The sequence below is a fragment of the Mesocricetus auratus genome, unplaced genomic scaffold (assembly GCF_017639785.1).
Source record: "Mesocricetus auratus isolate SY011 unplaced genomic scaffold, BCM_Maur_2.0 Super-Scaffold_100676, whole genome shotgun sequence".
NCBI classification, from domain to species: domain Eukaryota; kingdom Metazoa; phylum Chordata; class Mammalia; order Rodentia; family Cricetidae; genus Mesocricetus; species Mesocricetus auratus.
In genome coordinates, this window is record NW_024429266.1 from 171,520,132 (window position 1) to 171,545,341 (window position 25,210).

The window sequence follows — 25,210 nt, forward strand, 5'->3', positions numbered from 1 at the left end:
TGTTTTGTGTTAAGGATTTGTTGGACTTAATATTTTCTTTGGCTGATGAATCCATTTCTCCTAGTGTATCTTCAACACCTGAGATTCTCTCTTCCATCTCTTGTATTCTGTTGATAATCCTTATATCACTAGTACCTGACTGTTTGTCCAGCTTTTCTATTTCCAGCCTTTCTTCAGATTGTTTTTTTTTTATTGTCTGTTTTTCAGTTTTCAACCCTTGTACTGTTTGCAGTGTTTCTTGCAATTTTCAATTTATCTTTTCGTCCATTTGTTGCATTTTATAAATTTTGTGTTTTGTTCTTTCTTCCATTTCTTGCATTTTTGGTTTGTTTTTTCTTCCATTTCTTGCATTTTTTGGTTTGCTTTTTCTTCCATTTGTTTCATTTTTTGTTTTGCTTTTTCTTCCAGTTCTTGTATTTTTTGGTTTGTTTTTTTCTTCCATTTCTTGCATTTTTTGGTTTCTTTTTTCCTCCATTTCCTGCCTTTTTGCTTTGTTTTTTTTTCTTCCATTTCTTGCATTTTTGGTTTGTTTTTTCTTCTATTTCTTGCATTTTTTGGTTTCCTTTTCCTCCATTTCTTTGAGGGATTTTCCTATATCCTATTTTAGGGCCTCTATCATTTTCATGAAGGTGGTTTTTAGGTCATTCTCTTCTGCTTCATGTGCTTTGGAATGTTGGGGTCTTGCTGGTGTGGAGTCTCTAGAATTTGGTGGTGTCATATTTGTTTTACTGTTGCTGAGTGTGTTTTTGTATTTTCTCTTTCCCATCTCTTCTTCTAGTGATTGCAGAAAGATCACCTTACTGGTCTGGTGGCTAGGGGACCAGAGTTCCCTTTCGGTGGGTGCTAGCAAGTCCAATAATCTGGTACTTCTTCTATTCCTCTCCCTCGTTCTGGTCCCGTGGGTGGAGAAGAAGACCAACAATCTGGGGTGCTTAGCCTCCCACCTGGTCCCCTGGTCCCTTTGCTTGATCTGCTGTTTTCCTGGTCTAATTAGTGGAAGAGAAGACCTGAAATCTAGGGTGCTTGGCTCCCACCGGGATTTGAAGCTCTGTGCAGTTTCCAGGCAATCCCTAGGCACTGGAACGCAGGTCCAGATGCAGGGCCTGTTTTACCTGGTCTCGCTGGAACAGCTCAGTTGCCAGTTTTTATCTCCGAACACTGTTTCTAGTTCCTGAATGTCCTTTTCTCCTGCTACTACCTAATGATCTTATTCCCAAACTCATGAAGGTTACTTTGTTTTCATTTCTTCTAGTCTTCATTGCAGTACACGAATCCCCAAGTGTCTCTTTTTCTTTATGATCTACTTAAAATTTTTCAGTTAAGGAGGATTTTCTGTCCTTTTATATTCAGGTAAGAATTCATTGAAGTCAAAGATCATGTCTGATAATAGATATTCATTTATTTATTTATTTATTAAGCACAGAAAACTGAGTAGGGACAGCTTACACAAGAATCTGCCCCATCAGCTCTCATATCAAGAAATGTGTAGCACCTGACCCTATCTCTTTGTCTAAGCTGTCACATATCAGGATCTCAGATTCTCTTGACTTTTTCTGGTTTACCAATGTTATGAAAATTGGGTTGACATTCATTCTTTCATTAGTGGCTTGATGATGCCAAGAGCATAGTAACGGCTCCATGAATCAACATGTAGCCATAAATGGAGGAAAAGGCCCTGACAGTATCTCTCTCCATACCTCTCCCACTTCAAAAACAAATCCCCAAAAAACCTTCTCTCTTCCACCCCTACCGCGAAGTGTTACCTCCAAATTTGTCCTTCAAGTGACCTGTAGTCATTACTACTCAGAATGAGACTGGAAGATAAACCCAGCTGGTATATTTGCTTGGGCAAACCTCACCACTCTAAGCAAAAACATGAATCTATTGGCAAAGCTTTAAGGAAATGGCAGCTGGTAACCTTCTCCATAATGAACTTGGGTCTTTTCCCCCAAGTTCTTCCTGTCCAGTTTTAAACTATCACCTTCAGATGATCTCTTCCATGCAGGCTTTGATTTCTCTAACTAGATGTCATGTCCACTTTTAAAAGTTGCAGGACTTTTCTGATGAAACAGGAAGAAATACCTATATATCTAGTTGTGACAGCGATGTCAAACCAAATAAATGATTATACCCAAGCTGAGCTAGTGAGTCAATGAGTTTATTGAGGGGTTACCTATAGAAACATGGATGCCTCAAATAAAACTCTCCCCAGATGGGTGACAGTTCAGAAAAAGTGAATCTCTGGAGCTCTCTCCACAACTTGCAAGCACTGCAATTGATCTGAGAGCATCCTTGTCCTAGAAAATTACATAACTTCCCTTTTGTAACTTCAGGGAGGGCCATGGTGAATCATCTAAGTTTCATGATATTCTGAGATTTGTATGTTTCCTTCAGTTTCAGAGTTGCATAAGCTCCACATACTTCCTGAGTCTTCAGGAATCTCCTTCCAATGACTGAATATTTAAATCATGAGAAAGTAAATACATCATGCCCTTATATTCAATTATCTTCTTTTCCATGTGTGATATGCCATATGTGAGGGTAAGACTATATTTAGTCATTAAACATGAATCGTTGAAAGATGAAATTCCTAATACTAGCCGGCAATCTAAAGAGGCACTTCTCTTGAAAACACCTCTGCCTCGTGGGCTATTAAATATATTAATAAACAAAAGGCATATAGAATAGCATCTCATTTGGAAAATTATTACCCAGTCTCTGTACTCAAATCAATGATGATCTTCATTAGCCTTGATCTGAGTCCCTGCTTAATCAGATGAACCTTTTTCTAACATATTTTGTTTCTTGTGAAAAATCCTACAAGTCCTTTGCTACATCATCTCAGTGTTTGCTAAATTGAATTGGTATGGCTAAGTAACAGACCTTATGACTAGTAAAGGCTCTTCCTAGACAGAGCTGCTGACTGTAAATTGTTTTCCTCTTCTGTGTTTAGATGGAAGAGAATCTATAATCAGTTAGGAGAGCAGCAGAGTTTATTGGAAGAAGTCTGTGCTCTGATTCCTCATGTCTCTTGCTGTTAAAGATTGCTCCCTCCAAGAGAATGAGAAAACCTACCAGCTTTCAGCTCCAAATGAAGAGGAGATTGATTTCTAAGACTGAGATATTCCTTATTATCTCGGTCGTTCATCTCCTCAAGCCACTGGGAACTGCCCTCTCAGTCAAAGCTGAGGAGGCAAGAATGGAGTTGTCCTGTCAGTGACATGACTGTTTTTTAATTGTTTTCTTTTAGATTTTATTTATTTTAATTTTACACATATGAGTATTTTTCTTGAATGTGTGTCTGTGTACCACATGTGTCGAGTGCCTGTGACAACCAGAAGAAAGAAGCAGAGAGCCCGAGACTTGGTTATAGACATTTGGGGTCATCATATTGATGCTAGGAATTGAATCCAGGTCCTCAGGAAGAGCAGCCAAAGTCTGAACCATCTATCCAGTCCTGGTGATGTGACTTTTCATTTTAATTTTTATAATGATACCACCCAGGTCCATTTTTTTGGAAACTCCCTCCCACAGCATCGGGAACTCACTGGGAAATTGCAAAGTTCATTAGTAAAAAACTTGGCCAGATAAAGAAAATATTTTTCAAAAGTAAGATTATTGGTATCAGTATTTAGGCATTTTACTGAGCTGCCCTTGGAGTTCTCACAAGATACACTCTCAGCTGCTGCCACTATGAGTACCACCTGTGCCTATTCAATATGTTCCTGTCAAAAGAGCCCTATCCACCTCCCATCCATCTCTCATTCTCTCTCCCCTTTCTGTCTGTCTGTCTGTCTGTCTGTCTGTCTGTCTGTCTCCCTCTTTCTGCCTCTCTTTCCTCTTTCCTGCGGCTCCTGTCCCTGAAGGCCAGTCTCCCCCCTCCTCTTTCCTTCTTTTTCATTCCTTTTTAATTAAAAAAATTCTCAGCTTGAAATCTATTTCATGGCATCTTTCTCTCTCAAGCTGCTTTTATAAGTTACAAGAGTTGGGGCTAGAGATTGGGCAAAGCTGCTACCAGCACTCTATGCTCTTTAAACTTTTATTGTTCTCAGTTTTTAATATGCATGGGTGTTTTTCCCATAAGCATGTCTGTGCACCAAGTGCATTAAATGCCCATGAAGGCCAGAAGAGGGTGTCAAATCCTCTAGAACTGGTGTTACAGACAATTGTTAGCTACTATTGAGTGGTGGGAACTGCAACCAGGTACACTGTAATGTCAACATGTGTAGCTCTTGTAGTAGACCCATGTTGTTTCCAGAACCCAAATAAGACAGTTTGCAACCACCTGTAACTCAAGATCAAAAATATCAAATGGCCCTCTTCTGACGTCCATGACACCTACGTACACATACAAACACTATGAACACGATCACGTATATAAAATAAAAATATTAATTTTTGAAAGTTAGATTCTTAAGCTCCAGCTGTTGAACAACTATTTCTTCAACTATAGCTTGCATCTGTGCAGTAGTAACATTACATACAGCAGACAAGATGAGCCCCATGGGGGAGGCATAGCTGGAAGAATAACCAAAAATGTGGGGAAACTGCATTCAGTGGGACACCAGTGTGGAGGTGATAGTATGTACTGAGTCATCGATAAGGAGAAATAGTCCAGCTAATAACTGAACATCAAGAGCGTATTGTGGGTGGGCATTCCAGATCCTGTCTCTGTTGGTAGACCCCCAGGACACAGATTTTCCCCCCTCATGTTGGCATATCTCCGACATAGCACATTTCATCTGAGTGCTTTGGGTTGAAGACATCTCCCTACAGCCTAAGTGAGTTTTTAAGCCTTTTCCTGTGAATCTGATGCAAATGAGGTGATTTTTCTTCCAGCAGGCACAAAGGATGCCTTCCTAGAGCAGATGAAAACAGCATGCTCACCTCTCTTCCTTCATGTTCCAATCTTCTTTCTTTGTTCAAGTTTTGCTTTATGTACTTGCTCATTGCCATTACCATGATAATTGGCCATTTTTTTCTGTTCTGTTAAGGTATTTGATTTGGCTCACCTGTGGGCAGTTCTCAGTTAAAATGGAGTGAGCTTCTCCATGCTTGAGTCATGAAAACCTACTTATCAATTGCCCCAGTGTGTACTTGATGAGCAGCAATTGAGCATGTGGCCCTCCCCTCTGCTAATCACATACCCAAATGAAGTTTGCTCTCATTTGCTTAATCATTCAGCTGTAATTGAATCTTGATGGGAAGCCAGCTTTCCATTCAAATGCTTCCCCTTCTCCTACAGAGAAGGTGGCAAAGTAGCCCAGCAGCCCCAGGGCATTTACAGACCATTTCATTCCCTGTCTCTGCTTAATGCCTGCCAGACACAGAGGAATTACAGCATTGAGATAGTGCTGACCATGACCCAGAGACCTTTGTTTTTTCTCTGCAACATTGTGTAATTTGTAACAAAACATAATGATCCATCCCTTCCTTCTCTCTACACCGTCATCCTTGGCATTTCCTTGGGCTAGAATAACAGTACACTGCATCACTGCCACCTCCCAGAGCCAGATATAACTCAGGTGGGAGTGCACAAATGGTTATTTCTCATTATCTACTTCTATGTTGCCTGCAGCAAGTTCACTCAGTGTAGTTTCCAGAGGAGCAGCATGAGGATCATCAGAGACCTGAATGCTGTGACATTGGGCAGGAGGTTCCAGTGTAACACATTTGGATAGACACATACATACAAGCCATAGCACCCACATTCAAAGGTGTATACCCACCTCCTCAAAGGAAGAGCATCAAAGATGATGAAGGACTACGCAACATCGCCAAGGTAGTTAATATGAATTTGGGGGGTAGATGCTTTTTGGTAGCATAAACATTAAATTTATCATAAAGTTTCCTATGCATACTCTAGCACTCATCAATATTACCCAAAGGTAACAGTCACTCTTGCAGTGTTCCATTAATGGCGTTCTCTTTTCTGTGTTCCCTCTGTTCTTTCTGTTTGGGATTGTTCTGTAAGGAAGTTTCATTCATTTTTGTGTATTCATTTACTCATTCTGGCACATGAAAGTGTGGGCATTTGTTTCACTGAATGATATTATTATTTGTTTTGTTCTTCCTAGTGATTTCACTTTGCTCTTGGGAAGCTTATCCATGTTGACTCCCCTTGTTATTTTATGTCTACTTAGCACTTTTGCTAATTCATATTTTTTTACACTTCTTGCTTCTTTACATTGAATGGTAATCCAGGCTAAAATTTTGTTTCTTGCTGTGTAGTCAATAGAGTTATCCATTTTCAAAGGGAGACACTGTTTACTCTGTTGAAAGGCTTCTCCAAACAAAAAAAACTGGATACTAAGTATATTGTTGTGACATATGATTGCATTTAGATCCTCTATGGCGCACTTGCATGTGTGTGTATATACACTAACGTGAATGCAGTTTACTCTTCCCGCCTCTCTCTGGGTCTATCTCTCTCTGTGTCTCTGTCTCTGTCTCTGTCTCTGTCTCTCTCTCTCTCTCTCTCCAAAATGAAATTCTTTTTAGGTCACAGATTACAATTTGACATAACAGGTATCATGCCACATTACACCTTTGCTTATGTGAAGTTATTCTACACAGAAGAATAAAGAAGTGTATAAAAATTAATGAATGAACATGCTATATGAATATCATACAGACACAGGAGTCAACATAGATGAGCTATCCACAAACAAAGTGAAATCATTGAGAAGAGCACAATGAATAACTCTATCCTAGGGAGCAACTAGTTACCTGACTTCCGTTATTTAGAGCATCTTATTTGTTCAAGCCAAATGTAGAAATAGCTTCAGATTGAAAAACTGTGTCACAAGGAAGTTTACAAATCATAATATCAATTTCCATGCAAATCTTAGTCACGGGATTCATAATTAAAACACTGCTATTCCAAGTTGACATAGGTCATCACCTTTCCACACGTCCTCGGGTTCTTTTCACAATCATAATACAATGAGGTCAAATTGTCACAGTTGGGTATGAGGTTGTATGCATTAAATATGTTACCATGGCGCATATATGTATGTATGCATGTGTGTGTCTTTCTCACCCTATGCCCACAATGCCATATTCCATGCCATAAGAACTGTCACTATGTTACCACATGCCTGTCACCATGCAGTTCTATTGTGTGGCGCTGTTTCTGTGAACCTCTCCTACTCAGACAACCCCTGTATTACACTGCCCCCCTTCTTCATTTCCACTTTCCATGTTTTCACATTGTTATATCTATAGTAGGACACTGAGTCTTTAGAGTTCATTTTCTTACATATAGTTCAATGTATCTCAGCTTCATTCCTCTTGCATATAGAAATGGTTCCTGTACCTGCTAAGAAGCATTCTGACTTGTATATTAGCTACAGTTTGGTAGTCACTTATGTGTCAAAACTGATGTACTTTCATTGGTAAGGATCACAAATAAAGTTATATGTGATCATCCACATGTCTGTTAAAATAAAGTTTCAGTTCACTTCTGTAAAAGCTTAGGGTGGACCTGCTTCTTCAGATGGTAACTTGTTGAAGGGGTTTCTGTCTCATCTGGTCCCACAGCTGTTTAGCCCCAAATGAACACACAGAGGCTTATATCATTTATAAACTGTTTGGCCGATAGCTCAGGCTTCTTATTGGCTATCTATCTCTTTATTATTAACCCATTTCTATTAATTTGTCTATCTCCATGTGGTGTTTGCTTACCAGAGAATGCCTGGCATCCTATCTTCCTGGTAACTACATGGCATCTCTCTAGTGACTGCTTCCCTACTTTACCTCTTCCCAGAATTCTCCTAGTCTTGTAGCCCTGCCTCTACTTCCTGTCTGATTACTAGCAAAACAGAATTTATTCATCAACCAATAAGAGAAACATATATGCACAGTATACAGACGTACCTCACCCATCAGTAACTGTGCTAAACCTACAGCATGTCAAGTCACCTTCTGAAGACTGTGCCATGGCTCAGGGTATTGGACTAGTAATGATCAGACATCTTTGCATTCTGAATGATTTCCAGCTTTTGGTGTTGGTAGGATGTTGTTGTTATTAAACAGCTCTCATGGCTGTGTGTTGGTATCTGGTACTACTTTACCACTTCTCTCATGTCTGCTGTTACCTATCTTTTCAGGTACCTATTCTAAATGCTTCTAAGTGAGAATTTGGATTCTTTTGTCCAACTTTTCTTCTATGTCTGTTAGTATATTGCTTACTTTATACATTATTATTAATAGAAGGGCATTATCAGATGTGTGACTTCATCCTAGTCTCTGGCTTTTGTTATGGTTCTTATCACTGATTTTCACATAACAAATGTTCTGAGTTTTCACAAAATCCAATTTACCAATTCTTTCTCCTTTGTACATTCTGGATCTTTTCTTTTCTTTTTTATATCTAAAAACTGAAAAACTGACCATTAAACTGAAAGTCAAACAGTGCTCACTCATTTTTAAGAAGTTTTCTGGCACTGGTTATATATTCTGGTCCACATTCCACGTAGAGTAAAATTTTATGAAGAGTATTAGATAGCTGTTGACATGTGTTCTATGTATGCATAGCCATTTTTTGCTCCAATTGTTGAAGACTGACCTTTCTTCTTTGATGCCCCTTTGCATCTTTGCATATATATGTAGCTCTTCAGTCACATATTTATCATTTTTATAAGGTCCTTCTTGTCTTAATACTGTAACTTCATATTAAGTCTTAAATTTGGACAACATGTGTATTTAATTTTCTCTTCTTAGAATTGTTTTGCCTATTCTATTGAGTTTACCTTTCTGTATAAATGCAGAATGAGAGGTTGATTGACATTTTATTTCACCTGTAGATGAAAATATAGAGAACTTATCCAAATTTTAAAATCCATTACATTTTCCCATTATAGTTTTTGATATAAGTCCTGAACATATTTCATGGTGTCAGTGTTATATTTGTGTGGTCTTATTAATGTCAGTGTTCATAATCTAATAATAATGTATTTCTTGCTGCTATGTATATACTTGATTGATTTTATAAATGGAGTTTGCACCTTTAGCTTGTTTCAGCTACTTAATAGTTTTGGTGATGTATAGTCATTATTGGGGGGCTTGGTTGTTCTGTATATGCCATCATATCATGCAAACAAACAACTTTACTTTTTCTTGCACATTTTTCTTTATTTGACCTTCTGTCCAATTCCCCTTCTCCAAAGTATCATACGTATCTGTCCTAGGGTCCTCCCTGTTTTCCAGACTCTCTGCCTGTGGGATTCCTGGCTAGGAATCCCCTGCTCCATGTCTAAAATCCATATACGAGAGAGTACTTACCATGTTTGTCTTTTTGTGACTGGGTTACCTCACTCAGAATGGTTTCTTCTAGTGACAGTGAATTTCAAGGTTCCATTGTTTTTTGTTTTTATTGTTTTTGCTGAGTAGTACTCCATTATGTAAATGTACCACATTTTCTCTATCCACTCTTCAGTTGAGTAGCATCTAGGTTGCTTCCAGGTTCTGGCTATAGGTCTATTAATGTTTTAAATTCTATTTTTCTTCTTTGAAAATTTCATACATGTATACAATGTATTTCTGTTATATCTACTCCCCAGTACTTGTCTCCCTCCATCTTCCTCTTCATTTCTACCTCTTAATCTGTTAATGATTTAATGTTTTGTTACAGACAGGTTTCAAGAGTGGTTTCCTCAAAAATATTTGGATACTTCCTATTTTTTAAACTGTGGCAGTTTACACTTGTATTATGTGTATATCTTTTAGACTAGACTCCACAAAGAATTTTACATATATTTAAGAAACCAATGTGAAATATAGAATCTGCAGATACAATATTTTAAAAAATCTTGATTACTGTGACTCTTTGGGAGCAGAGTTTGCCCATGTTTTCATCTAACTACTATTTCAGCTAGTATCTGTTAATTTCTGTACTGTAGTTTTATTTTAAGTCTTCTCAAAGTATTAATTTCTTTGGACACTTTCTATTTGACCCAAGGGTAAATTCAATGTGTTTCTGTTAAACTTTTAAATATTTGGATCTTCCTATTATTTTGTTATTGATTTCTACTGTAAGATCTGAGATTATACTTTGTATGATTTCTGAGATCTTTCATTTCCTTTTACTTTAAGGCCAGGATATTGTTCCTCTTAAAGAACCTTTCACTTGCACTTGAAAGGAATGTGTACTCTTGTTGTAAATATGGTTCCAGAAATTTCAGTGAGGGTGATTCTTCTAGTTATAACATTGTAGGCTATCTGTACATTGAAGAGTATCACAGGTATTTTCTGGAAGGCTAACATTGGAAAGCTGGTTTGCATAGCGCTAATACCAACTGAGATTTAAAGTATAAATTTGGGATCAGGTTTTATGCTTTTCTGTGTTTGTGGAAGCCTACTTATACCCACACATACCCATGAACCAGTTTTAAGAAAGTTCATTTTTCATGTCTCCCTGGTGCATGGCAGGAGAAGCAAGGTATTTTTCTCATTTCCACTTAAGTGTTCTAACCCTGGGATGGTCTTCATAATTTTTCTCTACAAATATACTCTATATCTTTCATCTTAACTGGCCTGTTTGAATGTGCATCTTGTAAAATACAAAAGTGATGACTGAACAAGATCTGGAATAAGATGAAGTTCATCAATTGTTCAGTAAACTGTCCCTGCCCCCATTTCTCCTCAAGGCATTCATTAAAGTTGACTGGTATCATGAAGACTCTGAGAATCATGGAGTCAGAAACCTTTTTAGTTGTCCTGTCCTCCAGCAAAAACAGAGAACACTGGTTACTAATATACTGCATGATTTCTCAAAAGATAACATGGAATAATTGAACCAAATTGAACCAAAGCTATGTTTGTAATAGCTGGTGGGTATTCTTGTTGATTACTTTGCTTTTCATTTTATTTCTTTGGAGCTGATCTTTAAAATCTAAGTGTCATGTGTCCTTTGCTATCTCCATTGGGACTTTGTTGACACTCTGCTTTCTTTTCTTGAACAGGTGGGCTCTGCATTGCCCAGTCCGTGAGAATCCCCCAAGAGCGCAAAGACAGGACCATTGACTTTGATAGAATTATCAAACAGCTCTTGGACACCCCCAACTCCAGGGCCGTCGTGATTTTTGCCAACGATGAGGATATAAAGTAAGGATGACTGGTGAACCTCGTTCCTATGCATGTCACAACTTTAGGAGACAGAAGTATGAGGATGCTGGCAAGGAGAGGAGAAAGAAAAGTCAGATCAGAGCTGTAATTATAAGGTGGTAAATTCTTTCATACTTGCTGTCCCCATACAGTTTGTCAGTCACAGAAGCAGTAGCACCTTGCTATCCTGTAGTTTCATTGCTACTAAAAACAAAGTGTATTGAATTATTGGTAGAAGGAAAAAGTACTAAACCTTTGAAAAGGTTTATTCTGAAACACTGATCTAAGTATTGCACGCTTTTATCTCAAGACTTGTTTGTTAGTGTAAAAGACAAAAGGATTATAATTCTGACTTTAGTGCTAAACCCAGAAACAACTGTTGACCATCAATATTCTATACCCACTTAATATTTACTCCTTTCTGCATTGATTGCCTGCACTCCCAACTTGTCATTCAGCCCCCCCCCCACCTTGACCTACCTCCTTGCATTTGTAGCTGTACCATGCAGAGCTACCTTTGGAAACTCCTCTAGAATGTAATTGCCCTCTGCTCGCTTTTTTCTTTTTTAAAATAAATAGCAATTTGTACTTGGATTAAAAGTCTAAATCTTTTTCTAACATTGTCCAAACCTCCAACTAAAATGTCTTGCACCCTGTATCTGAGCTAATACATTCTCCATTCTCCCTTGTGGGTAGCAGGGCTCCTGTTTTTTCAGTCTCTGATGTGTTATACTGGAAACATTCTGTACCATGCTCCTGATCCATTTTGAAGTACCCTTTAGGTGTCCTGCATGTTTCTGCTCTTGACCTAGCATGCTGCAGCATTTCATAACAGAGGGCCTTGCTTATCAGTGCTTTGTGGATCTGTGAAGTTTTTTAATCAATATGTATAATTTTATTTTACCTATGTACTACAGTTTACCTAGCTTCTCCCTTGTGGGTTGACAATTAAATTTTTATACAGAATTTCACAGTTATAATAAAATAATACAATAGCAAACTTCTTGTACAGAATATGTGTATTGAATTATAAATATGGAAATACATACTATATAGTATACTATGCAATATCTAGCTACATCAGATCAACATATTCACAATGAACATAGAATTTTACATGTCCTCTTTTGACATTCATTCATAGATTCATTAGTTTGTATGTTCTAAGCGTGTTTAAATTCTAAGATTTTATAAGGTAGATTCTAGGAAGATTTGTCCTTTCCTTAAAAGGGCCATCAATACACTCATTTAGAATTGTGATAGTTTATACTTCCCTGGTGTGGCAGAGTTGTATTTTAAATATCACCTTACATTTTAAAATTCTGTGTCATTCAATTTGAAGGTGAATTCTTTTTACTCAGTAAAATTGAAGAGTTCTGACCATGATAATTTCTTCCTTGGAATTTTCCAAGGTCATTTTCAGAAGCCTTCCTTACTTCTCCCTGTTCCATTTGTCCTCCCCCAAAGCCCTGAATCTCTCTAGCATCTCTTGACCACAAATGACGGCACATGACCATTACATGGAAAATGGAATTTGAGAATGTTTTCACTACATACATCATCACTCTCTCTCCTTGAAAAGGTATCTTCCTTTAGCTCCCATTTTTATTTTTTGCTTCTCATTTATCCCATCAGTGAAATGAAAGTCTTCTAAAGCTGTCCTGTGAGAGGACTTCCTAGTCTAACTTCTATCTAAACACTCGATGTTGTATACCATGCTGGCCAGGAGGCTATTTCTATTCCATTCTTCCTATATCTTTTCATTGTTTCTGGTGCATTTCAAGAAATATTTCTGGGAACAGAGTGTTTCTGGAAAATTCTTCTTATAATACTTTGATTTTTTAACTTATACCAGTGGCATAATCTGTAACTGCCCTTGCTGTTGTTGTTGAGTAGTTCACATAAGTGTGTTGCCCATTGTCTCTAGACATCCTTGGCCCAGATGACTTTTGAGTGGTATTTTCATCCTTATTACCTGTCCTGATACTAAGAAAATGTGTCGTGCTCAACAAATGCCATTGAATGAATGGAATTCTGAGTCTAACAATCAAATGTTCCCCAACAAAGATTATGGTTGAAATCTTTGTTAATTTGCTTTTTCTTCTTCCCCCACTTTCTCTCCCATCTTCTCCAACTCCAGGGTTTTAGTTTATAACCCAAGTTAGCCTCTAACTCATGATCCTCCTGCCTCTTTCTCTAATTGCTAAGACTGTAGGTATAGGGCTAAAATAGTGTTAAACCTTCTTTCAAGTTTTATAATTTTAGTCCTTACATTCAGCACATATGTAGTTGTCAACTTAAGTGTTTTGATCCAGACCTAGCAGCATGCTCTGGGTGCTTCTTCCACATGTCTTTTGCTCATGGCAGTGTTTCACTGAACTCTCTTTGTCTATTTCAAGTTCTCTTTCATATATGCCCTTCTCTGGGACAATGTTTTGGATAATGATTAAATGCATGATTTCTCTCCTAGGACAATGCTGTTTGCATCACTCTTGGGTTGTCTTATTCCTCTTTGTGTTTTAGTTACTTGTGAGGTTGTGTTTTCTTCATATTGGTCTTAAGTTTCCAGTTTCCCCCTGATGTTGTTATTAGTCTTGTCAACCACTTTATAAATCTTTTTTGCCTATTTTATGCAATTGCTAATATGTGATACATCAGAAATGTATGTCTATATTGAGTTTTAAAATGACAATTTTGTGATTAAAATTATAATACTTTTGTCCTGTAGTGTGTAGCTTATATTTTGAATAGACAGTGTACATAATCCCCTCATAAAGTATGCATATTTATTATAATGTAGCTACTTTCAGTATTGAATATTATTCTGTTACAATACATGTGTTAGCATCTTTGTTTCTGAGCTCAGTGATAAAAAGTCTTCTGCATATGTTTCTTTGAGAATGTGATCCTAAAGGCAGAGTCATCTAAAGATTGCGAATCCCCAGAATGTTAATTTTTTTCAAAACTTTACATTGGAGATGAAAAATTTGACATTTCCTGCAACATTAGCTTCAGATACTTTGAGAACACGAATAAGATGGCATTGATATCTCAATTTTGAAGGGATGCTAAATTCTGAATCAGTCATAGGTATTGATAATTTGGATAAAGAAGAATAAAATCTGTCTTCAAAATAAAATTTTACACATAAAAGCAAAATGTGCCCATTGTAAATCTCTTAGGAAATAAACAACTTTTTTTAAAATAAAAGAATAGTGTAAATTTATTTTTCACCCAATTTAGTGGAAAAACTAAAAGTCAAAGTAAATGGTTATAAGTGATAATTAAAACTATTTTTTAAAAAGACCTGTAGCTTCTGAACTCAGAGACAGACTCTAGTTAAACACAGTTTAATATTTGCAAGGAACTTGTACATACAGTCCAGATTTCTCCTGAAGTATGGAGATTACACAGAGTCTATCTAGATGGATCAATTGTGACTCACAGTAGAGGTTAGTCACTGTCCAAACTTTGAGTAAGTGCTAATTTATTTATATATATCTGGTATTGCCCTGTTTTCTTGGTTTCTTTCCCACATCTGACAGATATCAATAATCTCTCCAAAAAATTTAGCAATGAGTTATCATCACTATCTTCCTGTGATCTCATATAAATGTGTATTTGAACCATACGTGTATGTTCACATACACAAATACATACATAAACATATGTATTTATTGGTCAGTTCTCATCATACAGGGATTAAAAATCATATTTAAAAAGTTATTGCTTTTGTGTTTTAAACTAAAGTCTTTGACACAAGCAAGCATTTTTTATTCACAGTCCCATTATTTTCTTTTAAGAAATGTGTATACACATATGTAATTGTTTTTAACAATATTTATTGTGTGTGTGCACATGCATAATACAGTCACGAGGACAAAGAACAGCCTCTGCTGGGGTCTGGCCTTCCATCTTGTGGACATCAAGAATTGAACTCAGGTACTCAGGTTTAATGCCAAGTACTTTTGTCCATTGAGACATCTCACCAGTCCTGTGTATTTAATTACAAACGACAAAAACAGTCTAATGCAAAAGGATTCTTCCTATCCTGCCACCCATAATCTCTATCTCTTTTCTCTTGGGCAGCAATTTCAACTCTTTAAACTATTCTAATTTTATCTGCATAATGAACAGAAAGGAAGCTTAAAATTACTGATTTCCTGCACTGTCCACTCATTTACATCTCAGATGATTTAAAGGTATATAAATCACTTCAAAGATCCCAACATCTTCATTCTATCTTTCTAGTGTATTAAAATTAGTGTTTATAGTATTAGTACTATTCAAATGCCAAACTCTCTGGAATCGAAAAAATTCCTTCCTTTGGTGCTGTGATGTATTTTTGTTTTACCTAAAGTTAATATGATAATGTTTTATTTAGTTGTTTTGATTAAATAGTTTTAATATTTTCCTATTTTGGTTGAAATTACAGATACATCCATTTTATTCCAGATTCATAAGTCAATATTGCAATTCTTAGAGGTTTTTGGACACACCCTTCTGAGAACTCCATAACTCATTCATAATTAGGAACCAGTAACTAAGTTGTTAGCATTTGCCCGCCCTGATTTCTCTCTTCTCTCCTGATTTCTTCTTCTCAAAAGATTTTTATTCTGATTTCCCTCCTTCACATTGCTGGAGCACATTCTTGAATAACTTCTTTTAAAAGGATAAACTGAGGGAAAACTATTTCAGGGATGGAGAGATGGCTCAGCTTTTCAGGGCACTTATTGTTCTTGCAGAGGAACAAGTGTGCACATCACACAGCTCACAACTGCCTGTAACTGCAGTTGCAGGAGATCTGACACATTCTTCTGGTCTCTAAAGGCATCTGCATGCATGGGGTGCACTTAAACTAAAAGGATATATCATTTTTATTAAAAACATTTTTGCGTATTCTGATTCCCATAATTAATAGCTGGCAGGTTGACACTATTTACTCATACTATTTAAACAATATTTGCCCTCCAAATGGTTTAGTAAACAGTGATGGTTACTTATAAGTTGGAAAATTCTTAATTTGTATCATATGTGACAGTGTAACTTTACCATGTCAAGAGAATCACAAGAACCATTGGGCACATGTGAAAATTCTCTTTGCATTGGCTTTCACTATGAGTTAAATAGTTTAATTCTGAATTAAAAGATTTTTTTCAGACTTCTCATTATTGTATTATTATTTTCATCATTGTCTCCTTTGTCTTTTAAGAGTTAAACTGATTTCTCTTTTTTTTTTAGTTCGTCTCAGCTTTATAGGATATTTTCAGTATTTCCAAAGTTAGTACTTTTATAATGTTTTGTTCCTCTATTTTTACAAAAGTTTACTTTTTTAATTCACAAATTCATTCTCTCAGCTTATCAGTTGATTGGGAAATAATTAACAAACTATAAAATGATCTCTAGAAATGTCTTATGAACAATAGTTAAAAGCTACTGTTTAAAATAATCTTATTTTTTGCTACACATTTGTTCAGGAAATATTGACTGCATGTAGACTTATACTTACCTTAGAATTCTTATTTTTGACATTTAGTTTACTTTTCCTAGCTTTTTCTCAAAAGTAACTGTGATTTTTCATTTCAATATATAAGTTCTTATTTATATTTTTAGTTTTTAGTTTTTCTCATATGTTGTTGTTGTCCTTATATACCTTAATTAAATCAACTTACTATTTTGTATTTTCTCCTGTTTCATTTCTCCCCTACTTTACACTGGTGTCCTTTTCATTGTTATTTTTTTCTCTTTTTTTCATTGGGGTCTTGTGTACCTGTGGAGACTTGAGATAGGAACTTACCAGCTATAGACATGAACTTATCCAATGAAGGAGTCTCAGAGGTATAGAATTGGCTACTGCATTAACTGATTCCTTCCTGGAATATTTGTACATTTTTTTGGAAAGGGTAGATAAAAATCCAGAATAATTTTTCCTTCTAATATGACATTTTTAAAGTAGATGTTTAGCCCCTTTACGTACTCTTGCCTTTCAGTACTTAATACACAGGTATATATTCAGTCATTGCTACTTCTTTGCTTGCTTCACACAACAATCTCTCCTTTGCCTTTTGTTGCTTGGATGTTCACACTTTTAGAGAACAATTTCTTATGATTTTATTAGAAAATTTCTAGTACATTTTTTGGTCTAGGAGAGAGAAAATGTTATCCCAGTTTTTAAGTGTCTCACATGTTGTCTTAAAATACATCCTTATTGATTTACTTCTGAACCTATGTGGAACCTGAACTTTGAAAGTCCTGACTGATGAGAATTTGAGTGTGGGGGATTGTTTTTGTGGGTATACCTGTATGTGTATTTGTGTATATGTATGCAGGTGTGTATATGTAAGTGGATATATGTGTGCATGTGCACATCTCTCAATTTTCACCTCTTTCCCAAATCCTAATCTGATAACTTTCTCATTAGTATCATTTTTCCTTTGCATACTTTTTCTCTTGTTGCTTTTGACATTTGCAAACTATATTCATCTATAAACATTGGAAATGAACATTCATGTTGACAGTAGAATTATGTTTATTTTAATAAATTGTTGGAGAACTATCATCTCTTTTGACATAGTACTTTTTAGAAATGAGGTTTATTACTATCTCACTGCTCTACCTGAATTCCAGTGTCACAAAATGAAGTAAAACAAGATATTATTTGGACATTTTGAGAAAGGCATTTAGAATATTTTTCTAAGTTGTTCTTTCACAATTTCTAATAATTGTGAATAAGCATCTCTAGTTTATTACATGTGTCTTTCTTTTCAAATTTTTTATTTAATTTAAATTAGAAGCAAGTTTATTCTTTGATTTCTAACATCTTTCACTTGTTTTACTCAAAGAGCATTGACATTTTTGCTGGTTTATGAATTTCTTTACAAATGTAGTATACAGTTCCTTATATCCTTTGCTATTGATTGCTTACGTTTTGAGACTGCAGAGCTTCCTTTGGTTCTATTTGAGTTTGAAGATGCTAATGTTCAACTTTTACACCTATATGCTCTTTTGTGTTCCTTTCCATAGGCAGATCCTAGCAGCAGCCAAAAGAGCTGACCAAGTGGGCCATTTTCTCTGGGTGGGGTCAGACAGCTGGGGATCCAAAATCAACCCACTTCATCAGCATGAAGATATTGCAGAAGGAGCCATCACCATCCAGCCTAAGAGAGCAACCGTGGAAGGTATGTGCTTTGTCAGCTGTGGAATGTGTGAAGAGGGGAATAACATGCTGTTTGACGACCCAAACTGAGGTCTTTTGAGAGTTTCATCTTTTTACAGGATTCATAGAGTGTGTTTCCCAGAGTGGAGCAATGGGTTGCAAATAAAGCTGTACACCTGGTCTGTTCCCTTTGTTGACAACCGTCTTTTGTAGAGATTATATTATTTCATGGTAATGTTGCAATTAGCATAGATTCTTTTCTCACTCTGAAGAGCTTTCTGAGAAGAGATCATCACCATCACTAAGAATTGAAACAATAACACATCCGAGTGTGTGTACAGCAACACTGCATTTTTAGAAAGAACATTTTCCCTTTGTAATTTACCATTTGCTTCTAGCATGACAACCATAGGGACAGCATGCCTGTTACATCTTGCGATTCCTCCAGAGGCTGTGAGTATAGGGAAGTGACCCTTGTAGATACCAGCGTTGCCTCCCTTTCTCGGTATTCCCTTGCTTTCCTACATTTCTGCCACTTCCCTTTTTAATTTTTCCTTCTTTGCTATTAAAAAGACATTTGAGGGCATTAATAGGAAATGATATTACTTGGTGTTAGCATCATGTAACTGAAATATATTGGCAACACTTAATTTTTTTAATGTGCAAAGAAAGGTTCAGTCTAAATGGAAACACCTCTCTTCTGATAGCCTGCTGTCTATGTCCTTTTTTGGTGAATCTTGCTTCCTTCCAAAGATTTCCTCAAGTATTCTTTTCACATCACACTGAACCCCATACTCTTACTCAATGGAACTAATATTTGCCCTTCTTTCTATTTTTTCTCAGTTCCAATATAAGTAATTATTGTCTCCAGAAGTCTACAGCATCTGTGTAGATTTTCTGAAACAAATCACGTTGTGCCTCGATCTGTCAATGGTCTTTTTCTATATTATATTGAGGAGATAAAAATCCCATGGGTCGCCTCTGAGTTTCCCTTGGGAGGCTTTGAATTAATTTATTCCCCTAATACATGCCCAGAGCTGATCTTACAAAACAGGCCACTGAATTTACATATGTGCCACAATAATAGAATGTTTAACTATCTCTATTCCCTTTCACTCATAAATGTGTACATTTGTTCTGTGATAAAAGTCAAATAAACAGAAGATGGGGGAAATTTCATATCCTGTCTCTCAAAGGCCCAGACTTGGGTGAAATAGTCAGAAAGAAGCTTAAGAGTGCAGATGATGGAAACTGCTCTGGGCTCTGAGGCAGCAAGTAAAGCAGGTTGAGTGGATATTATCCTGGAGTTATGATGCAGTACTTCAGAGGACTTTTTATATGAGGTAATGCAACTCGGCGGAGAGTGAGGAGTAAGAGATGCGGACTGGAGAAAAAAGGGGACAGATGCAGTGAGGCAGCTGCCTAATGACTATTGAAGCAATTCTACTCTCTCAACTTATTGAACTCATCACATTCTGCTCAACATTTTCCTGATACAAGATACCTGGAAGATTCTCTGCTCCCCTCGAGTCTATTCATGATCACATTATTTGTTAACCAGCTTTTACTTACCCAAAGGCATTTCCTTGAATATTAATTTGGCATAGAAGCTATATGTGCCTGTTACTTCTTCACTTTAAGAAAAACCTGAGGTAACATATAGAGAGTAGGTTTATTACTTTTCATGGGAGTAGAGGTTTCATTCAGGGTTTGCTTCTTCTCTTTGTTTGAGGTCTGGAATGAGAATACTATGGTGGAAGTATGTGGCAAAGAACACTTGCTTGTAGGCAAATGAAAGATAGGGGTGCCTGGTGTTCTAAATTTCTCTTAATGGGCGCACTTAGGGTGACCTTAAAGTCTCCTACTAGGGGTTACTTAGTACACTTTTTATTTTGCCTTTTTTGCCACTTTTCAAGAGCATTGCCACTGATGACTTCAGTTTACTATCTAGACCTCTGTGGGCTTATTTGTTTGAAAAAAATGCTCACCCAAGGGTATATCTGAATACTTAGGCCCAAGTTAGGGTAAGATTTGAGGTTTCAAAAAGCTCAGACCTGCTGTGCCTGCTGCGCAGCCTGGTACCAAGAATCTGTGGAGGGTGTCAGGATTGATGACACAGAGACCAGTCGGTGGTAAAAGAAGGCTTTTTATTCTTACCCCAGCTGGCTATACACTCTGGCACCATAGGCAGGGGTGGGGGATCAGGACGAGGCAGAGGCGGTTAGTCATTGGAAAGATCAAGGTAGGGTGTTCCCGAGGGTGAGCCCTTATCAGGAACTTATTGTTCCAGTAAACATTTCTTACGGCACCAGATTGTTTTTAGTAAACATGTTTTTAGTTAACATGTCTTCTCTGTGATCGGTTACAGCTGCCTGCTCCCATGATGATCAGGAAGTGGGCCTCTGGCCAAGGTCTCTTGTTCCCACAATTCCCCCTTATTAATTTTCAAATGAGGCACTCCTGTCTTAGGTCAAGTAGGGTCACCCTCCCTTATCCATCTTTGTGGGACCTGGCGACCCTGTCTTATGCTGGAGGTCTCTTCCCACAGGTTGCCCATCATCAGAGAACCTCATCCTTGAATCATGTATAGCCAGACTTCATGGCTACCGGGATTGCCATAGGCTAAGATGAGCAATACTTGGTGATGGATCTGTTGCCTATGGAACAAGGCACATTTGAACTAGGCATAAAGCCAGAATGCCTACTGCCACTGCCACCACTCCCAGGACCCCCATTGACATAGCACCTCCCATTCACTGTATCCATCCCACGATCTGGGCCATAGCATTCTACCAGCCTTCCTCTGTTACAAGGGTAATCCTCGTATGATTTACAGTTACAGTTTGATGGGCCAAATCTGTGATATAGTTTACAAAAATATCATTCCAAGATCCAATCAGGAAAGCATTTAGAAGGTGCACTTGCACAGATACATTAGATATACTCATTGAAGTTACGCATGTAGCATGATAAAAATGTGAACAAGAGGCTTGTTGCACTATCCACAGAGCATCAATTTGTTCCTGTAGTGATGCAGTTTGTTGATTTAACGTCAGCAACCCCAACTGAAAATGTGAATTGAGCACATTCTGGATGGACAGCGCTTTGCTAACTCTAACAGCAAGGCTGTTAAAGGTCTCTTCTTTGGCGGAAGATTGGGCAATTCCAATTTTGGCCACGGCAGCCACAGATATGGTGATGGCTGCGACAACAGCAGCAGTGATGCCAAAGTCTCTTTTTTGTTGCATAAGGACAAGTTGCATTTCTCCAGAAAAATACACTGGCATAGGCAGGATTCCAGAAACAGGAACCACCAAGGCTGGTATTTCAAGTGGCTGTGTCCTTTTCAAATACTGAAAAGGGGCTTTTGCCACTCATCATCGTCCATACCAGTGTCCAGTTATTTTAAATGGGTCATTTTTTCTCCAAAGGGAAAAACTGGCAAAATGAATTCTGTTTTTTCAAGGTGTGTCAAGGGCAAACTGCTAACATTCCAGTTCTTTATTGGCTTTGGGGATGAAAACTCATGGGTCCGGGAGGTTGATCCAGCAGGCCTGTTGAGAAACTGGAAATCTCGAACTGACTGACTGTTTCCTTTTTTTCTCAGACTGTAGATTTGATGACATCAAGGGTCAGGAATGCTGATTTAGGAGATCTCACTCGAACTGGCTTGGGCAGGCTCCCATGGTCTCAGGTCCAGTTTTACTCTGCTCCATGAATTTCACCAAATATTCTGCCAGCTGCCAAGCTTTATTCTTTTTCTGCAAGAAAACACAAACATGCCCTCAACCCCAAATTAGGGCAGAATCGGGTCTTCTCCACTGTCTAGTGCATGGATGTCTCCATTTGACCTGAGCAAAAGTCGCTCAAGTTCCATCATGCCAGAATCTGTCTGTAGCAGGTTGCTCACTGGCATCCACATTTTAAAAATTTTAAAATGAGGAGTGCATTATATAATGAATCATGTGGGGGCCTGGGGACATTACTCCCCTTTTTTATTTTATTTTATTTTATTTTTGTTTTTCGAGACAGGGTTTCTCTGTGGCTTTGGAGGCTGTCCTGGAACTAGCTCTTGTAGACCAGGCTGGCCTCAAACTCACAGGAATCCACCTGCCTCTGCCTCCCAAGTGCTGGGATTAAAGGCGTGCGCCACCAACGCCTGGCTCCCTTTTTTATTTTTTAAAATTTTGTTTGAACTGTTTGCTAACATCTGTTGATGCTGGACTATAACAGTAGAAGGATTTGTCTACCCTCCTTAGTTAACTATCTAGGTGAATTGTAATCACTATCTAAATTACTAGTAGATGCCTTTTAAAAAAGGATATAACCGTTAAGTATTTCCCAAAGCATTCTGAAAATCACTTAAAGATTGTAAACAATACTATGTCCCAAACAACTTTTGATAATTATTTGAAGTTTTTGAGTACTCTTTCTAATCCAATCTGCTGTTTACTAACTGTTACCAATTTTCAATTTACCCATTTTCAATCCATCCTCCAATTGAGGATGATCCCTCAGGAAAAAGCCTTAAGATTTACTCAATCCACCATCCAGCTGAGGGTGACTTCTCAGGTTCCCCTTTCTTTCCCAACCTTGGTGTTGGGCAAAGGCCTGGAGATTTAACCTGGTACTCTTAACTTGGTACCCCTTTGCAATACACCCTCGTAGCCTTACTTGCTGGCCAGCCTTTGAGGGCGATCTCTCAGTTCCCCTTTGCTTTCCTGACCTCAGTAGATCAGGTGAAAGGCTGGAGATTTTTTATTTTATTTTACTTTTTTGTTTGTTTATTTGTTTTTCGAGAAAGGGTTTCTCTGTATTGTTTTGGAGGCTGTCCTGGAACTCGCTCTGTAGACCAGGATGGCCTTGAACTTACAGAGATCCACCTACCTCTGCCTCCAGAGTGCTGGGATTAAAGGTGTATGCCACCAACGCCCGGCCCTCTGAAGATCACGGCAAATCTCCTCCCAATCTGGGACACTTAAGCCTCCCCCATTAATGACCCATGTACTCACTTGTTCTATCCATTTTAGAAAACCTTCCAAGGTTTTAGCCTTGACTGTAGTCCCCCGTTCTTCAAGTAACTTTTTTACTTGATACCGTAATTCAAGCTTCCCAAGACCATTCCCCATTGTTTGTTTTCTCATTTTCCCCAATCTGTCCCTGGCCAGCAAAAGGGATGATCCAGTCCACTTACTTCGCTTTCACATCTCGGTGGGACCTCCAATTGCCATGCCCGTGCAGCCTGTGACTGAGGATCTCTGTAGAGGGTGTCAGGATTGATGACACAAAGACCAGTTGGTAGTGAAAGAAGGCTTCTTCTTATTCTTACCCCAGCTGGTTATACATTCTGACACCAGAGGCAGGGGTAGGGGGTCAGGAAGATGCAGTTAGTCGTTGGAAAGATCAAGGTCAGGGTGTTCCCATGGGTGAGCCCTTATCAGGAACTTATTGCTTCAGTAAACATTTCTTATGGCACTGGATTGTTTTTAGTAAACATGTCTTCTCCGTGGTCAGTTACAGCTGTCTGCTCCCAGGCCGATGGGGAAGTGGGCCTCTGGCTAAGGTCTCTTGTTCCCACACAGACCTTTCCCAGTTATCTCTCTGCTTCGCACTTGTGAATCAAGATTTAAGTTTCCAGAGATGGCTCCAGCATCATGGCTGCCTGCCTGCCTAGTGCCATGATTCCCACCATGGTGGTCATAGACTCACTTTCTGAAACTGTAAGCCCAAATAAACTCCTTTCTTTCTGTTAGTTTCCTTGGTCATGGTACTTTAGCTTGGCAATAGAAACGTGGCAAAGATAGGGGAACACTGAAGACACAAACTGTAGCACTGTCTTTTGTTGTTGTCACACCTGATAAAGTCTGAGTTGTCTTGCTCTGATGGTTGACCTTGACCTTCAGTTTGCATGGGTATGGAATAACAGTAGAAATGCATCTCTGTGTATGTCTGTGAGGGATTTTTATAAGTTGTTTAAAAAAGTAGGAAGGGTCATGCTGAATGTGTGTAGCTCCATCCACTCTATAGTTTGGGGTCGCACAGTGTATAGAAAGGGGAAAGCAAGCTTAGCAACAGCATTTGTCTTCCATTGCTTCCTAAATGTGGATGTGTTATAACCATGTTTCTACTACTATACTTCCCCACTATACAGTGAAATTCAGTCCTTCACATGGTGAGGAAAACTTGCATGCACACCATCTCCAGTAACTCACACTTGTCTCCAAGTGATAGTATCTGATTGTTATCTTGTATGCAGCTCTTTACTGGAAATGGTAGAATTTAATAAAGTTTTAAATTATTATCTGCCTTTGTGTATTAAGACTCACAGGCCATGTAAGGGTCTGATATAAGATATGGCTGAAAGGAAAACTGGGAATATATCATAAAATGTCCTGTCTGGGAAGGAGATTCCACTAGATGTTCAAAATGAAACTGGCATCAGAGAATGGAGTCAGTTGCAAGGAGGATGGGCTAGAATGCCCACCCATTGACTTTGTGGATCTATGAATGAGTTGTAGAGTCTGGGTTAATAAGAGATTCTAGGGCCTCAATTGTGTCTTCTCTTCCTAAGCCCTAGATGTCACATAGATATGATGTCTATATTTCATGGCTACTATCCCTATGGGCATTATGTTTTAGTAAATTACTAATTATTTGTGGGGTTTATAAATATTTGAAAGGAGGATGTTATTATATATATATACAAATTTATTATATCAGACCAAAAACAGCCTTATGAGTTTCTTAAAAGCAAAAGGAAAACAACAAATAAAACCTTATAGGCACTGGGAAGATTGCTCAATGGATAAAATACTTGCTGCACAAGTGTGATGACCAGAGATTTGATCCCTAGAACCCCCATAAAAGGCAGACTCTCATGACTATCTCCAGAAATCGCAGAACTTAGGAAGCAGCAGTGCAAGGTGCTTGAGATTCAATGGGAGATCC

General features: G+C 37.9%; 1 protein-coding gene across 8 annotated transcripts in view; it reads left to right on the plus strand.

Annotated features, from left to right (window-relative positions):
* Grm7 (glutamate metabotropic receptor 7) overlaps positions 1-25,210 on the plus strand; it is an 886,003-nt gene that overhangs the window by 451,582 nt on the left and 409,211 nt on the right. For 7 of the 8 annotated variants that reach the window (XR_005874148.1, XR_001196215.3, XR_005874149.1 and 4 more), the window contains exons 3-4: positions 10,965-11,106; positions 18,130-18,284. Coding sequence is in view for 4 of the 8 variants with exons in the window: in XM_040738573.1 (XP_040594507.1) it covers positions 10,965-11,106; positions 18,130-18,284 (297 nt within the window). In the remaining 4 variants the exon portion in view is untranslated. Of the gene's footprint in view, positions 1-10,964; positions 11,223-18,129; positions 18,285-25,210 lie in introns of those variants that run through there. The other variant, XR_005874147.1, reaches the window with a different exon arrangement.